At 36.8% G+C, this 18,898-nt stretch overlaps 1 protein-coding gene across 3 annotated transcripts in view; it reads right to left on the bottom strand.

Moving 5' to 3' along the window:
• The window catches only part of PCNX4 (pecanex 4), a 39,273-nt gene extending 21,669 nt beyond the window's left edge, over positions 1-17,604 (bottom strand). The window contains exons 1-3 of one of the 3 annotated variants that reach the window (XM_087855978.1): positions 17,162-17,604; positions 12,760-12,922; positions 4,799-5,543 (exon numbers count right to left, since the gene is read on the bottom strand). In XM_087855978.1, the coding sequence (XP_087712104.1) occupies positions 4,799-5,496 (698 nt within the window). In that variant the 5' untranslated portion in view covers positions 5,497-5,543; positions 12,760-12,922; positions 17,162-17,604. The remainder of the gene's footprint in view (positions 1-4,798; positions 5,544-12,759; positions 12,923-17,161) is intronic. The other 2 variants (XM_045810379.2, XM_045810380.2) reach the window with 2 other exon arrangements.
• Positions 17,605-18,898: the final 1,294 nt, after the last annotated feature.

Below are 18,898 nucleotides of genomic sequence, written 5' to 3'. Positions count from 1 at the left end.
GTCAGAAACATTTGGTTATGAATGTGTCTCTGTGGGTTAGCCTGGGAACTTAACTAGCATTTATAATATTGTTTTTATTTTATATAAATAGTGGTACGGATTTGAAAATGCAAACTTGTAAAATACAATCTCATAAATCAGAGATGGCTTCTATAAAGTGGAGAAATTGGTTCTTGGTATAGCACTTACCAGTTAAATATACTAGTATATGGTTTTAAATAATTTAATAAAAACTTCAAGCATAGAAGAATAAGCACTATATTACTAATTTTTTTGGAATAAAGCTGACCAAACACTGTCTGGAAACCAATAATGTCCTAATACTTATGTTCCAAAGAAAACTTGCAAGAGAAAACTAAATCTCAAAACTTACGGCATAATTATACTTGAATACCTGAGCTGCTAGGAATCAAAGTCAAGGAGAAGGCACCTTCTGTAATAATTACCCACTTAAGTGTATGTTAACAGCCCAGAAGCAAATGTATAGCAACTATGGATATAATAATGACGTGTTTGCTCACACAGATATCAGGACTATGTCAGCTAATGCACTCTTGTCTCATAATGTATGTCCTTCAAATTTTTATAAGCAGAGAATTAATGAACTCAAGATTAACAATGTGATGCTAAATTTGAGGACAATACTTTTTGTAATGTAGTTTTAAACTACATTTCATTCTGGGAAGAAAATACTCAAGTACCAAAAAGGAAAATCAAACCACACATCAGAAACTGCAGGAAGGTCAAGGAAAACACGTAGCTCTGTAGTTATTTTTCTTGTTAAAGACAACATTTCTCTAATATATTCAAGGATAGTATAATTTGTGTAAAAATAATGTATAGTCAGGAAATATTTTACCCAAATTCCATTTAATCTCCCCATATCTCTTTGTTCTTAAGCAATGACACAGAGAATCTATTATATACAAGAGTATCAGACACAAATACAAGCATATGCAATTTAAGCAGCCAAACATTGTGATCACTTTCCTGTATGACTCAGACTCAAATAATATGATTGTTGTGGTTAAGTCTTTTATATGGAAAATATGTTTAAATTCTATTTCTGATAATGTAATGTGATTTTTCTAGGGCAAAATATCTAAACCCTCAAGAAAAAAACTTTGTTTGAATCTAACAACCATAAAAACATTTCAAATTCTGTATACTAAGATCCACATGCCCAGAAAAAAGATGTTTATGGTGGCTAAGATGATATAAATATGCATCATTCATTGAAACAATTCCTGAGAGTCTATGAACTAAGCACTACAGGTTGAACACTTATCTTTAATAAAAATGCACAGAAAAAGTCATTTAAAATTGTTAATACACAAGTGTGCTGGGTAAAATAAAGAATGGGGAAAGAGAAAATATTATTATACTGTGAGGCTTGTCTCTTCGACTTTTACATTCTCTGAAATTAAGACACAATTTGATATATATGACAACTGTCCAAACTTGAACAGTGCACACATTTCATACATTATTTACAGTATTATACCTACTATATAAAGATCATCTTGATTCTTATTTTGTTGACCAAATTTCTTTTTTTAAAATTTAAATTCAATTAGCCAACATACAGTTTATCATAAGTGGGAGGTAATTGTTCTGCACAAACATGTCAACTTTTTCTATAAAAATTGATTTGGGCCTGATTTTGTCTTCTCCTTTTAGTTGAAAAAAAAAAAAAAACCTCTTTGTAATGATCAAACTGTAAACATTAAAACTGTATATTAAATCCAACTAGAATGCAGTAAAAAACATTTATGCTCTTTCATTTAGAAATTAATAATGCAGAAAGTCAAGGTAACCAAACTATAAATTAATAGTTTTTTTTTTAAATAAAAGAACCTAGGGTATCATTTTAAATGCAAAGATGTATTATAGCAAGTATATTTCTGATTTCAAAAATAGCACAGTGAGATAGTAACTCAAGAATATAAATTCTGAAAATAATCATATAAACTTAACTCTTTCTGAAGGGGGTGAAGGTATATATGTATACATAGAAATTCAAATTTACTGCTGACTTTTCAAAGCCAAGTATTTAACTGTAGTATACTTTACGGCTAGTAATTGGTAGTGGTACTAACAAACCCATTATAAATGAATTTCCCATAAACAAATTCTCCCTTTACATATTTGATTAGGTGAAGAACAACAATGATATTATAGTGTCCTCTGGTCCATAAATGTAGCACAATTAGAACAGATTAAGATTTAAGGAATAGCAAATGGCCCCCTAAGAATAGGTCAGTTTCAGTACAAAAACTGGCTAAATATTTTTAAATGTCTTGTCTTATTTTAGGCTGCCATAACAACATACCACAGAGCAAGTGGCTTAAACAACAGAAATTTATTTCTCATAAGCCTAGAGGCAGGAAGATCAGAGTGCCACCACGGTTGGGTTCTGGTGAGAATGCTCTTCCTGGCTTAGCAGACAGCCAACTTCTCTCACTGCAACCTCATACGGTGAGAAAGAGAGAGATCAAGCTCTCTGGTCTCTCTTCTTATAAGGGCACCAATCCCATTAGAATAGGACTACGTTGATGACCCACCCACCTCTCAAAGACCCCCATCTCCAAATACCAGCACATGGGGGTTAGGGCTTCAACATATGAATTTTGAGGGGACACATATATTTATTCCTTAACATTCCACCCCAGTCTCCCAAATTCATGTTCTTCTTACATGCAAAATACATGCAGCCCATCCCAACAGTCTTAACAAATTCCAGCATCAAATCTAAAGTCCAAAGTTTATCTAACGACCATCTAAATCAGCGATAGGTGAGATTCGAGGTACACCTCATCATGAGGCAAAAATCCCTCTGCAGCTGTGAACCTGTGAAATCAGATAATTTATGTGCTTCCAAAATAAAATGGTGGGACAGCCCCAGAATGGACACTTATTCCAGAAGGGAGAAACAGGAAAGAAGGGGTGACAGGCTCTAAAGAAGTCCAAAACCTAGCCAGGCAAATTCCATTAGATTCTAAGGCTGGGAAAGAATCCTCTTTGGTTTCATACTCTGCCCTCCAGGACTCCAGGGTAATAATAATCACCCAAACAGCTCTGGGTGGGGGTCTCACCCCCAAGGCTCTGCAGGGCAGTACCAGCCCAAAGCTTCCAGTTTTTAGTTTGTTGAAACCAAGGAAGTAGCCCTGACAATCTCTGAATCACTTTTGGGATAATTTTCCTCTCTTCTTAAACACATGTCAAATCTAAGAAGCCTAATAGTCTTAGTTCATTTCATTTTGTCTCTGACCCCTTTCCCTGAAACTGGCAGTATTTTTGGTCATACAACCCCATAAACTATTTAGTAGTGGTCCAGTCACACTCTTGTTGCTCACTTCACAACATGCTTTCTCATTTTTCTGCAATATGGTTAGGCCCCAAAATTTCCAAACCTTCAAGTTCTGGTTCATTTTTACTTATTCGTTCCTCCTTCTATTCATCTCTCTTTTCATATAAGCAGTCACGAGGAATCAAGCTGTTCTTTCAACCACTTGTTTAGAAATCTCCTCACCTCTATATCCAATTATATCACTCTCAAGTTCTACTTTCCACAAAACATTAGAAAGTGGTTCAGCCAAGTTTTGTGACACTTTATAACAAGAATCATCTTTCCTCCAGTTTCCAATAACAGGTTCTCATTTCTAACAGCTCACCAGAAATACCTTTAAGTCCATATTTCTTGCATGCACCTCAAAACTCTTCCAGCCTCTACCCATTACCCAATTTCAAAGCCACTTCCACATTTTAGGTATCTGTTACAGGAGCAACCCACCTCTAGTTTCAAAATCTGTCTTAATCAGCTTGGGCTGCCGTAATAAAATACCACAGACTGGGTGGCAAACACAGAAATTATTCTGGCGGCTGGAAGTCCAAGATCAGCATGCCAGCATGGTCAGGTTCTGCTGAGAACTCTTCTTGGTTTGCAAACAGCAGCCTTCTCATTGTACCCTCATACAGTGGAGAGAGAGAGAGATCAAGCTCTCTGGTGTCTCTTCTTAAAAGAGCACTAATCCCATCAGATCAGGGCCCCACCCGCATTTTCCTAATCACCTCCTAAAGATCCCATCTCCAAACACCGTCACACTGGGGGATAGGCTTTAACAAATGAATCTGAGGGGGGACACGAATATTCAGTTCATTAACAAGCCTGCACATTTCTACCTGGACACGAACCTGTAAAAGAGAGAGCCGCGATCTACAGAAACAGAGAAATAAGTCAGATTTAGAAAAGGTAAGCAAAAGGGGTTATCCAACAATTTTGTAAACAGTGTGGTAAACAATTTAGTTTAAAAACTCTATTCTCTATTTTTCCACTATAACAAATAAAAATCAATATTCCTTCTAGTTATTACAACAAAATTAGAAATAAGTTATTCATCTTATATTCAATCTGTACATAATATTTATGTGTATAAATTTCAAACTCTTCATTAGACCCTCATAGGAAAGTTCCATCTCTTTTCATAGGTCTCAGCCAGGCTATCTTACAGATTCATAGCTCGTTACTGAAAGTGAAACACAAAATTGAAATTTTGCTTATTTATCTTACCTTATAAAGGGTTTTCTTTTTACTCTTCAATAAGGTTTAATTACTGCTTTAGTATGAATGTTTAACAGAGATTACTCCTAAGAGATTAATCATCAGAACAGCCTATCATCCAATGGTTTGGTCTTGAAGACTTTCAATTCATAGATTCATTTTTTTAATACTAAGAAGAGCTCATACTACGTATGCTTAAAAACAAAGCAAGTTATAAAGTATCTGATAGCTTATTACCTGTGTGCAAGATCTACAGAAACAAAGAAAAAAATATAAAGAGGTCTCATAAGAGGAGTGATTTCGTAAGTATCCTGGGTTTGGAAAGTCGCAGTCTCTGCAGCTGTGTTTACAATTAATGAATATTCTCCTATACATAATGTCATCCATCCAAAGAGAAACAGTAGAACAGCGCCTCCCGTACTGCCATATAGCAGGGATATTCTCTTCGGGAGCAGATACCATGTTCCAAGACCACACATTAACCCAGCAAGAAAAGAATGAAGAACTGTATTGGCTACGTATTTCTTGCCAGGAATGAGAAATTTAATAGTCTCAGTACCAGCACAACTTGTAAAGTCATGTTCATCTTCCTCTGCTAAGATATCTGTGGTTAGCATTCTTTCTACTGTCATCGACTTGTTTCTGGCATATAAACTTGTGAACTGGATGAAAAATGCAGCGAAAAGCATTAGTCCACCTGAAAGTGATGCTGTGTAATAGTCTTCCAAAATGCCCAACTGATACAAGAGTGTTCCTAATCCACCCCAAACCCATGGCATCAGAAAAAGGATAATTTGATTCACATATATATAAGGAGGGGCACAATAGCCTAATTTGAATCGAGGGCCTCCAAGAACAGTCTGCGGAAAGCGCTTCAGAAAGAAGTCCTGTTTGTAGTCATTCAGCAGAGGCACATCTGGACTCATCCTTCTCATTCAGGATTATTCTGAAAGTCACATCCTCTTCCGTAACACAGCAGTCTCTAAGAAAAAGAAAAAAGTCACTACTTGACAAGGTCTTACTTAAGAGATGGCAAGGGAGGGGAACACCATATTTCTATTTTTATCTCCTTAATTCCTTCAAGGGCAGGATTTAGAACTTCACCTCTTTAGCTCCTCCCCATTGCCTGACACACACATGGCACTAAACAAATAGTTGTGAAGTTGTTTTTTACTTGAAAAGGAATCATATTAATTATTAATTTATCTAGAACTTAATATTTTGGATTAGATCTTAAATTAACTAATCTTTTTAGATTTTAAATTCAAAGATAAGTTTAAAAAGCCAGACTATGGACTCTGAGAAACAAACTGAAGGCTTCAGAGGGGAGGGGGTGGGAGAATGGGATAGGCTGGTGATGGGTAGTAAGGAGGGCACATATTGCATGGTGCACTGGGTGTTATACGCAACTAATGAATCATTGAACTTTACATAAAAAAAAAAAAGCCAGTGCTATCAACTCAAATCTGCCAGTGGTTTAACTAATTGTGTCTCCCTAAGAGTTTTTGATGTTCGTTTTTAAACTTTCCCTCTATTATAAGGGTCAGCAAAATTTTTCTCTAAAGGCTGAAGAGTAAATATTTTAGGCTTTGTGGACCACATGAGCTCAGCTACAATGACTCAATTCTGTTGTTGTAGCAGAAAAGCAGCCATAGATAATACATAAAGAAATGAACATGAGTGGTTGTGTGCCAGTAAAGCTTTATGGTATTTTTACCTGTACCTGTGGGCCAGATTCAGGCTGTGGGCCATAGCTGGCCAAACCCTGGTCTATAAAATGAGGATATTCTCTTTATTCCCTTGAATTGGAATGAAAATAGAAGTGGAAAAAGAAATAGAAATACTGTTAGTCACATCATTTAGCAATTATAGTAAACTTAGGATTTTCTGAGAATTTAAAAAGTCAAATCCTGCTAAAATAGTAACATTTCAATAAAAAGCCATTGGCAGCTCAACATGCAGTAGAAAGAACGATAAACTGGAAATCAAAAGACTCCAGGTGTCTGACTAAATGCTTATTATTAACTATGTTACCATAAACAAACCATTTTCTGATTCAAATTTTATCTTCTCTGTTAATCAGCTTCTAAAGTCTACCCAAACTAGGAAAACATGAAACAATAATAGGACTTGTATGTGCAAAAGTCTAGATTATTTCTATCTAAGGGCCACAAAAATCTAAGTATCGGAGCGCCGGGCTGGCTCTGTCGGTAGAGTATGTGACTCTTGATCTCAGGTCATGAGTTCGAGCCCCACTTTGGGTGTAGAGATTACTTAAAAAAAATAAAATATTTTTTAAATATCTAAGTATCATAGATTCTCTTCTTTTCGAGTTTTCCTTTTCCTAGGATATACTCAGTAGCTTATTCTGAAAAACAGTTGCCTGACACAAGATAGCTAGCAAAGTATTACTCAGGGATCATATATTCGGCTGGAAAAAAAAATAAGTTTAAAGCTATCTTCATAAAGCAAGACATGTAGGCCAATGAAATAGAATAGAGAACCCAGAAATAAATACTCACATACATGTTATTTGACAAGGGTACCAAGACCATTCAATGGGGAAAGGATGGTCTTTGCAATAAACGGTGCCAGGAAAACTCAGTATTCACATGCAAAAGGATGAAATTAGACCCTTAACATCATACACAAAAATTAACTCAAAATAGACCTAAGTGTAAAGACCTAAAACAATAAAGCTCTTAGAAGAGAACATAGGACAAAAGCTTCCAATACTGGCTTTGGCAATGACTTCTTGGATATGACACCAAAGGTACAGGTAACAAAAGGAAAACACAAATCAGACTTCATGAAAATTTAAAAATTATGTGCATCAAAGGCACTTATCAACAGAGTGAAAAGGCAACTCACAGAATGGGAGAAAATATCTGCATATCATATATCTATCTGATAAATATATATATCTATATTATATATCTATATATGATATATATATGATATATAGATATATAGATATATAGATATATATCCATAATATATAGAGAACTCCTAAGACAACAACAAAACAAACCAATTCAAAAACTAGCAACTGAATTGGACAAGCCCAAAAATTATAACTGAATAGACATTTCTCCAAAGAAGGTATACAAATGGCAATAAACACATGAAAAGATGCTCAACACCACTAATCATTAGAGAAATGCAAATCAAAACTATAACAAAATACCACTTCACACTTATTTGGATGGCTACTAGCAGAAAAACAGAAACCAACAAGTATTGGTGAGGATGTGGAAAACTGGAACCCTTGTGCTCTGCTGGTGTAAATATCAAATGGTATAACTGTTGTGGAAAACATTATGGTGGTTCCTCAAAAAATTAAAAATCAGATTACCATATGATCTAGGTTTTTGATTTTTCGTTATATATTCCCAAAGAATTGAAGCAGTATCAACGAGATAATTTGTAACTCATGTTCCTAGCAACATTATTCACAATGAGTAAAACATGGAAAAAACCCAACTAGCTGCATGTTACTATCCCTATTCATTTACCTTTTAGTACTTTGGAATCTTTGGTAGAGCTTAGTTTAAATGTTACTAATTTGATGGAATACTCTGTGATTACATTCCAAAGTGAAATATTCTGAAGATCTGTTGTTAATGTGGAAACAGAAAGATACTGTGATATGTTAAAAAGTAAAATAAACGCACTGATGATCTCATTTGCATTTTTTAAAAAAAGAGTACACACACCTATGTGTATACATGGCTGTGTATTGTTTGTGTAGGTGTGAAAAGTTCCAGACAGCATACATGCTAGGGTGTGCTTGTGTGCCTGTGTATTTTACACAGAACATTTTGATACCTCTTCAAATTACCAAATAATCTCTAGACTTCTCAGCCCCATGCCCTGCAAACACATCCTGCCCTTTTCCTTCTGGATGCTTCTGCTCATGTCCTCTCTTTTGCCTAGGATGTCCTTTCTTCCCTTCCCTAATTGGTATTCTTGGTCAACTTTCAAGATTGAATCTAATCCTTTCTGAAAATTCCCCAGAACACTCTCTTCTCTCTGCATATCAAACATTCCTTGTTCATACTACTCATCTTGTAACATGTATCAACACAGGGTACTTCTTGTCCTGTTCAACTCTTCACGTGTTATTTTTTCATATGTATATCTTTTCTCTACTAACAAGTTATATGTGGGCAAGGGCCAAATCTTGAGACACTTCCAATTCTCCATAATATTTAGTAAAACACCTTGGCATGGAGAGGAATATAATACATTAATGGCAGAGCTTAAATAAGATGATTAAATGAAAAGAAAATATTAAACACTGCTGTTTAAAAGGGAAGTTGGGAGTATTTACTGTTTTTGAAAACCTCTTCCTGCATATCCTGTCCCACTCACAACAGTAAACTCATAAACTCTTTAGTCTTAATTTTTTAAATGTTTAGAAAATATCTTAATTTATTTTTAATATGGAATAAATAACAGCATTTATTGATAGTATTATTGGCTCAGAGAAGATTTTGCCTAGAGCAGTATATCCCAAAGCAAAATAGGAACAAGATGGGCCTGAGGGAGAAAAATGGCTGGGTTTCTGCAACTGAAAAGGAAATGGCTAGAGAATTTTAACAAGTCAGAGATCCAATTTTAATTTGCCCTTATCCTATGCAACATTTTAACTTCCTTCAGTATCAGGAAAGAGAAGCTAGTTCATATTGGGAGAGAAAGGCAAGAGATAAAATAGCAGGTACAAGAGTCAAAATGAGGCAGGAGCAATCAATAAAGAAGTGAGAGCACATCTGGAATTATGAAGAGAATGTTCATACTTGAGTTCCCTCAAGACACCTTAGAAGCATGTGGGAGGACACTTAGATGGTGATTTGAATTATTTTAATGTGATATTAAAAGAAAGGCTGAAGGATACAGAATTATTTGCCTTACACAATGTTTCTTAAAAGGGGGTCCATGACAGCTATATGCAAAAGAATGAAACTTGACCACTCTCTCACACCATACACAAAGATAAACTCCGAATGGATGAAAGACCTCGATGTGAGACAGGAATCCATCAAAATCCTAGAGGAGAACATAGGCTGCAACCTCTTTGACATTGGCCACTGCGACTTTTTTCATGACACATCTCCAAAGGCAAGAGAAACATAAGAAAAAATGAACTCGTGGGACTTCATCAAGATAAAAAGCTTCTGCACAGCCAAGGAAACAGTCAAAAAAACTAAGAGGCAGCCCATGGAATGGGAGAAGATATCTGCAAATGACACTACAGGAAAAAGAATGGTATCCAAGATCTACAAAGAACTTCTCAAACTCAATACACAAGAAACAAATAATCAAATCAAAAAATGGGCAGAAAATATGAACAGACACTTTTCCAATGAAGACATACAAATGGCTAACAGACACATGAAAAAATGTTCAAAATCATTAGCCATCAGGGAAATTCAAATCAAAACCACATTAAGATACCACTTTACACCAGTTAGAATGGCAAAAATTGACAAGGTAAGAGACAACAAATGTTGGAGAGGATGTGGAGAAAGGGGATCCCTCTTACACTGTTGGTGGGAATGCAAGTTGGTACAGCCACTTTGGAAAACAGTGTGGAGGTCCCTTAAAAAGTTAAAAATTGAGCTACCCTATGATCCAGCAATTGCACTACTGGGTATTTACCCCAAAGATACAGACGTAGTGAATAGAAGGGCCATATGCACCCCAATGTTCATAGCAGCATTATCCACAATAGCTAAATTGTGGAAGGAGCCGAGATGCCCTTCAACAGATGACTGGATTAAGATGTGGTCCATATATACAATGGAATATTACTCAGCCATCAGAAAGAACGATTACCCAACATTTGCAGCAACATGGACAGGACTGGAGGAGATTATGCTAAGTGAAATAAGTCAAACAGAGAAAGACAATTATCATACGGTTTCACTCATTTATGTAACATAAGAAATAGCAGGAAGATCGGTAGAAGGGAAGAATGGGGGTGGAGAGACTACAGACTCTGGGAAACAAACTGAGAGCTTCAGAGTGGCGGGGGTGGGGGGACTGGGATAGGCCAGTGATGGGTATTAAGGAGGGCACATATTGCATGGTGCACTGGGTGTTATATGCAAATAATGAATCATGGAACACTACATCAAAAACTAAGGATATACTGTATGATGACTAACATAACACAACAAAAAAATTATTATAAAAAAAAGGGGGGCCCATGGTCAAAGAAGTTTGAGAAATAACACACTTGAAGAGTCACAGTGGATATCTGCAAACTGAAGACTTTGAGACATCTCTGAAGTTTAAAACAAAACAAAACAAAACCACTGCAAACCTGCTTAAAATGTATCATTTGAATTTTCCAAACTTACTTGCACAGGGAGCCCATCTTTCCCACAATATCTAGTAACAGTTCATGTGTATAGTGTTCTGTTTAGACTACTTTCAGAAATATTGGCCTGGGCTTCAATTACGATCTTAAAGATTTAGCTAAGCCAAGGAGAATTAAAGAACTGTAGGAATCAAGTAGGAATCAAGAGGAATGTCAAAAACAAAGGTACACAAGGAAAAAGATTATGAGGGAAATTTGACAGGTAGCAAGGATATCAGACTGCTGAAAAGCTTATTTCTAGTATGGGTATTTTCTTTCTAATATTTTAAGGATAAAAGAGGATTGTAGCACAGATACTAGAAATTCATTAAAGCAAAAATTATGATAGACTGGTACTGTGTGATTTTTCATTTAATTACAGATCCTGGAATATTTATAAAATATTTTCTTTATAGGCAGTAACACTTAACATTTACACAGAAAGACCTTTTAAATCCAATTTGGATTACTAGAATGGAAAGTAAAATCAGAATAATTAAAACTTAGTTCCAGGGGTGCCTGGGTGGCTCAGTCGTTAAGCATCTGCCTTTGGCTCAGGGTGTGATCCTGGCGTTCTGGGATCGAGCCCCACATCAGGCTCCTCTGCTGAGAGCCTGCTTCTTCCTCTCCCACTCCCCCTGCTTGTGTTCCCTCTCTTGCTGGCTGTCTCTCTGTCAAATAAATAAATAAAATCTAAAAAAAAAAAAAAAAAAACTTAGCTTCTGAATGAGATTTTGGTATACATTTTCAGAGACAATTTCCAAACAGACTGAAGCATTTATATGGCTGCTGCCTCCAACATGTTAAAATGAAAAATGTCTTAAGGCTTAGGGGAAAAGAAATGCCGTGAAAAGAAAGGTTAAGGGATAAAGATGGCATCACAACATTGATTTTGGCCATATGCTTTCTTCATATGCTACTCTGAAAGTGGGCCAACAAAGTAGCCATAGAAACACTGCTTTGTTTGGAATTTGAGCCATGTTTCTTATGCATTATCCAGAAGGGTGAGAAACAGATCAATTTGGCAATGTACTAGGAGGGAATTCTTATTTTTCAACTTTAACACAGGAATCAGGCAAGATATCAACCTGAAAAATCCCTTAAAACCAGAACAAAACAAACAAACAAAGATAACAAAAAGTAGCAGTTTGGAGGGATTACAATAAATTTATAGTTTTCTTAGTTTGGCAATCAGAATTCCTAAAAGAAGTTTTAGCCAACTGCATGATTTTTATTTAGTGAAGTTTGTTTTTAACCTATCATATTATTTTTATTGATTGGTTAATTTCATTCATTGAACCAACCCTTCTTTTTTCTGTTTTATTAGATTCAGATTTTCTTTATAAGAACACTTAACATGAGATATATCCTCTTAACAAAAAAATTTTTTTTTAAGATTTTATTTATTTATTTGACAGAGATAGAGACAGCCAGCGAGAGAGGGAACACAAGCAGGGGGAGTGGGAGAGGAAGAAGCAGGCTCATAGTGGAGGAGCCTGATGTGGGGCTCGATCCCATAACGCCGGAATCACGCCCTGAGCCGAAGGCAGATGCTTAACTGCTGTGCCACCCAGGCGCCCCCTCTTAACAAATTTTTATGCGTATAATACAGTATTGTTAAGTAGCAACACGATGTTGTACCATAGATCTCTAGAACTTATTCATCTTGTACAACTAAAGCTTTATATAGCAAGTCTTCCTCCTGTTTCTTCCTCCCCCAAGCTCTTGGCAAGCTTCATTCTACCCTGTTTCTACAAGTCTGACAATTTTAGATACCTCATATAAGTAGAATCACGCAGTATTTGTCCTTTTCTGACTGGCCCTTTTCACTTACCATAATGTCTTCAAGGCTTATCCATGTGATCACAAATGGCAGGATTTCCTTCCCTTTTAGGGCTAAATAATATTCCATTGTATGTATATAACACATTTTCTTTATCCATTCATCTGCTGATAGACACTGGGCTGCTTCTGCTTTTTGGCTATGGTGAATAACGCTGCAATGAACACAGGAGGGCAAATACCTCTTCAAGATTCTGATTTCAATTCTTTCGGATAAATACCCTTAAGTGGGATTGCTGGATCATATGGTAGCTCTATTTTTAATTTTTTTGAGGACCTTCCACACTGTTCTCTATAGCACATGCACCATTTTGCATCCTAACACTTTACATGGTTCTAATTTTTCCACATCCTTGCCAACATTTGTTATTTTTCTTTTTTTCTTTTTCTAATAGCCATCCTAACACGTGTGAGGTGACACTGAATACATACGTATTGATTGGGTACTTCTGCACTGTGCCTCAACTGTATTTTTGTTATACTTTCAGGAAACATACTATCTCCTATTTGCCAAATTTTATTAAATCTTTGCTCTCATATTTTTAATTTCTATGAGTACATCTTTAACCCCTAGATGTTTCTTTTTATAGAATCCTATTATTATTTCATTAACATAGTCCATCTTTCTGAGAATATTTACTACACGTATGTGTATATGCAGATAAATATCATTTAATTTCTTTGTAAATTGCCTTTTCGTGTCCTTTGCCTCTTTTCTTTTAAAGTGTTCACTTCTCTTATTAATTTGAAAGAACTTTTGATATATGAAGGATATTAACTCTGACATATGTTATAATCTTTTTTTCTCCCCCCATGCTAACTTGCTCTTGAAATACTGTTAGCAGATGCTGGTGAGGATTAAAGAGTTCATTCTGACAGTTGTTAATATAGACAAATGTGTTGACCTTCCTTTCATAGAGAAATAGGTAAATGAAAATTTAGCACTTTCCACACATTTAAACTTTTAAATACCTATGATGTACTAGGTAACGGTAATAAGGCTGCTCTCTGATCCAAAGAAGTTTATAATCCAGTGTGATAGAGATCATTCCCCTCTCTAATTATTACTGGCAAAAGTAACTCTGGAACTATTTTAATTTTCATTATCAACAGAATAAATACATAAAGTTTTTCACAAATAACATAAAATTATTAAACAAAATTAACTTGTCAAGAAAAAGTAATTCCTGCTTGTTTAAAAAATGCCTACACAGACTTTGTCAGTAATATATAGAATGTCTTCATCCATGTTCCTAAAAATCATTTTTAAAAATTTGAAAGGAAATATACTGAAGTTCTACTTTTCTAAGCATCACACCTTTACTAATTTGGAAAACAAAAAACTTCAGGTCTGGAAAAGAAAGAAAATGGCTTACCTGAGTACTCTAAAAGCATGTTATGACACAACTCAATTCTCATTTGCCCTGGATTAAATGATCTGTTCCTGTCAGAGTAGTCCTAATAAGAAAGCACCTACGGACTTCTTTGATAACCAAGTGCTAACTGTTGAGGATATTAGTAGGAATCTAGAGGTGCAAAGATAGCTATTCCTATAATTCTGAAAATACTCTATGAATCTTAACTAAACGCCATACCAGGTGTTTAGTTAAACTAAATTATTGAAGAGTTAAACTAAATTCTTGAAGAGCCTCTTGAAAGACATTTAGTGCTAAAACATGAAAAACACATTTCATGTTATAGTTTATCAATTATGTAGTAAGCACTCTCTTATGCCCACCAATAAAAGGAAAATCTACTCAAGCACCTAAAAAGAGTCCTGAAGTGAAAGAACAAGCACAATAACATCTCTTTGATCTACAAAATGTTATTTATTCAAATTCAAGATTTTAGGAGGGTCTTTGAATCCTTTAAGAGTTTTCCTTATATTCACAGGAATTGGTTTGTAGAGAAGACTGACTGGATGGAAAGGGTAAGTAGATTACTCAAAGGATTTATTTATTGCAGATATTGGGAAAGCTTCACAGGTAGAATGATGAGTTGTCAGTGCTATGACTCACCCTTCTCAAATGTACAACACTAGAATATGAATTATTAACATTCCATTATTTATGCAAAAACTAGATGGTAGAAAATGGCCAAAAGCCACATCAGCGTATCACAAATATGCAGCAGGCCCAACTGACACCTCTTCTCTCCCAATCTACCCTTTCCACACTGCATACATATTACCAATTATAAATTCAAAGCAATGAACAAGTTTTACCATTCACATGGACTACCAGAAATAAACCAACTTACTTTACAGAAAAGAAACTGAGAACCGGTGAAATTAAGTGACTTAACCAACACACCATGTCAGTTGGTGGCTGACTGAGTTTTTCAATCATACCAAGCCATTACCAAATGAAACAGAATTTTATTTTTGAGGCTAGAGAAATAGAAGGATAACTTGGGAAAAAGAGTTTTCAGGGAAAAGTGGGCCTGAGAGGAACCTCCAAAACGTCAAATGGGAAACTTCTGTTAGCCAAGCCAGTGTCAGGACACTGGCATGTAGGATTCCTTGATAAGAGATAAACACAAATGGGAAAGTGTCTAGAAGAAAAGGTTCTTACCATCAAGAAAATGAAAACAACCCACAGAATGGGAATATTTTTTTGCAAATCATATATATGATAAGGGACTTACATCTAGAATATATAAAGAACTCTTACAACTCAATAGTGAAAAAACCAAATAAGCCAATTTAAAAGAGACATTTCTCCAAAGATAATATACATTGCCAATAATCACACAAGACAATGTTCCACATCATTACTCACTCGTTAGAGAAATGCAAACCCAAACCACAATGAGATATCACTTCAAATCCACTTGACTGGTTATCAAAAATAGTATTAGTGAGATTGTGGAGAAAACAGAATCTGCAAGTTATAAGGTAAAATGGTGCAGCTGCTTTCAAAAACAGTCTGGCAGTTCCTAAAAAGGCTAAACAGAGTTACCATATGACCCATCAATTCTATTCCTGGGAATTTACCTAAGAGAAATGAGAACATAAGTCTACAAAAAATTTGTGCATGAACATTCATAGCAGAAATATTAACAGCGAAGAAGTGAAAACACCCAAAATGTCCATCAACAGATGAAATAAAATGTGATATAGCCATACAATGGAATATTATTAAGCTATAAACAAGAATGAAGTACTGACATATGCTACAACATGGATGAACCTTGAAAACAGAATGCTAAGTGGAAGACAATCACAAAATGCCACATGTTGTATGCTTCCATTTATATGAAATGTCCAGAACATGCAAATCCATAAAGACAGAAAACATATTAACGTTTCCCTAAGGCTGGTGGAGATAGTAACAAGGGTGGGAGGGAGTAATTCCTAAAGGATACAGGGCTTTTTAAAGGGGTGATGAAATTTGACTGTAGTAATAGTTGCACAGTTCTGTGCTATATATACTAAATATACTAAAGACCATTGTACACTTTTTAAAATCTTTAATCCATTTAAAAAAATATAAATTCCAGTTAGTTAACAGTGTAATATTAGTTTCAGGTGTTGAAATATACACTTTTAATGAGTGAACTGTATGGAATGTGAATTATATTTCAACAAAGTTCTTACAAAGGAAAAATAACCAGAAAAGTTCCCCAGAAAAGTGTCTGTTAATAACTAGTAGGAAATTAAAGAGTGGCTGACAGGTGTCCCAGTTAAACTACTAAAATGGCAATATCTGGTCATGAGTCTGGCTCTGGATCTATGATAAGGGTTTGGAGATTTGGCATGGGTAGCAGTGGACACTCAATAATATAAAGGACGGTCTTTGCCCTAATTGTAAAATGATTCATAAAAACAAGAACTCACCTAATATTATACAGCTGAATAAAAGAGAAATGATTGGTAAAGAGCAGATAAGCAATACACAGGTCTGACAAATAACCTCTGATGTTGTAGATTTCACTGATGTAAATATTGGTCCCCGACAGAGTTGTGAAGAGAGGCAGCAGATGGGGGTAAAGAGTTATTCATGTTCAGGGGGCCAGAAGTCGACCAAGTTGGGGCAAACGCGGTTTAGTTGGAGGTAAGGAAAGAGTACAGTACTATCTACGGGAAGCAATTTGTACAGTTTATTGGGGTAACAAGGACATCACTAAATCAAGACTCTGAACCGCAATTGTCTCTTAGAAACAAAATGCCGTAACTCAACAAACTAAAGCAGTCTTTCGAAAGAAAGTTAAAGTCACATCGGATTGATTCCTCTAGCCATTGAGTTTACCTTCCGTCTAAAAAGTGCAATAATCGCACCTGAAGGTTTTATAACGAAGAACGAGAAATCGGTGGCAATTAAAACTGCAAGAACAACGTGGGTCTGCATAGGCTTGGAAGAAGTCCCCAAGTGGGTGTCGGGGATGGAACGTACCTCGAGTCACCCTAGGGAAGAGGCGATGCCAAGGAATACCGGGAACTGCATTTCTGCAGGTAAACCCGGTTTGGGCGATCCCGCCCCGAGGCTGCCTGCGACCCGAACGCAGAGGCAGAGAAGCTCTAGCAGCCAGGCAGCCAGCTCACCGCGATCGTGCCCGAGCCTTCTCCGCGTTTCCATGGCTAACGTCAACTCTAGCGGGCGCCACCGCCGCGGAACCGAGATCTCGCTCGGGGGCGGTTCGGGCGCTCGGCTCGCCCCGCCCCTCAGTTTGCGCTCGCCCTGGGGCGCATCTCCACCAGCCGGCTAGGCGAGGCGGAGATGGGGAAGAGGCACGCTTCGTTCACTCCAGGCGTGGGCCCACACTCCCCTGATTAGGGGTCATAGGAGTCTCTCCGCCTCTGGCCTTGCCTTGGCGAGGGGGAAGGGTCTTAGCAAGCCCTGAACTTTCACCCGGGGCCGCGCTCCTACGTAAGAGCGCCGTTTCCCTGGTGACGTGACGTGTCTGCGGGAGTAGGTAGTGCTTTCTGGCAGATTGACGTGCGGCCGCCATTTCGCGAGCTTTAGCTTAACCGGTGGTTTGGCTGCGGACCCTGGAGTGTAGTGTGACTCCAGCCGCTCGCGGTCTCGTAAGTTCCATTAACCACATCCGTACTTTGGCCATCACCACCCAGCACACCGACGGTAATAAATGCTTTTAAGTAATACTTCGTACGTCCTCTTCGGCTTGGAAGATTTGGAACTGAATATACGTGCCAGCCATTGCCCTTTATTGCATATTTTTTCTCCCTGAGATTTGTGGCTGCGTTTTTAAATGCAAGGAACCAAAATGTCCATCCTTGAATCATGCCACTAAGAAGGTTATCTGTTCATTAGTAAAATAAGGCGAAGTCCATGTATCCTAATTGGAAAAAAAAAAAAAAGCTGTGGCGGACTGTTAATACTTAGAGGCAATTAAGATCCAGGCATCTTTACAGGGTGGCCGCCGAGGCCCAGTGTTGCTAGTTTAAAGTTATACGCCCTCAGCCTCCATTTTCCATGAAGTTTGATTTCTTCCTCATGTTCTGGACATCTTCCAGATTGCTACTTGGAAGTCCACAAGGTGGGCCTTTAGAGCATTAAATTGGTCTCAAATGATTTAGAGGCTCTTTAAGGGAACTCTGAAGCCAATTTGTCAGTATTAAGGTACTTGTGTTTCCCTAAGTGAGTGACACTCGAGCAATTTTGCATACTTGGGATTCCTGAGTGCTTAAGGACTGTCTTGTTTGGATCTTACCTCAAGACTATAAATGTGGCCTTTTTGTTTGTTTTCTGGCTTTACTGGAAATGATGGCTTCTTAAGCATTTAGGTTTCAGGCCATAATAGGAAAACTTTTTGTGTGTTAATATTAAAAGAAAGCCAAAGCTTATATACATACATAGCTAGACACTACTCTATTCAGAGGGAAAGTGTAGTTTATTGTTAAGAATATGGAAGAAAACCCTGTGCAATTTCAATGATGTACATATACTTGTCTTCAAAGACACAATTAGTGGGTAAAACCTTTCGTAGTTCGGTCTGGCGAGGAAATGGACTCTTAATGTTTCCCATACTTTGGGGGAAGACATAACCTTAGTCATCATGGGTCAGGGTACTGCATTAAGCATCTTTGAGGCATCTGCAAATTACTAGGAAATAGTGTGTGGTTAAGAGTAGAGGCTCTGGAAGAGTAGAGGCTCAGGAAGTCCTAGGTT

Source organism: Ursus americanus, chromosome 26 (assembly GCF_024610735.1).
Source record: "Ursus americanus isolate L20-20 chromosome 26, mUrsAme1.1.p, whole genome shotgun sequence".
NCBI classification, from domain to species: Eukaryota; Metazoa; Chordata; class Mammalia; order Carnivora; family Ursidae; genus Ursus; species Ursus americanus.
This window is presented reverse-complemented; position numbering and strand designations above follow the sequence as displayed.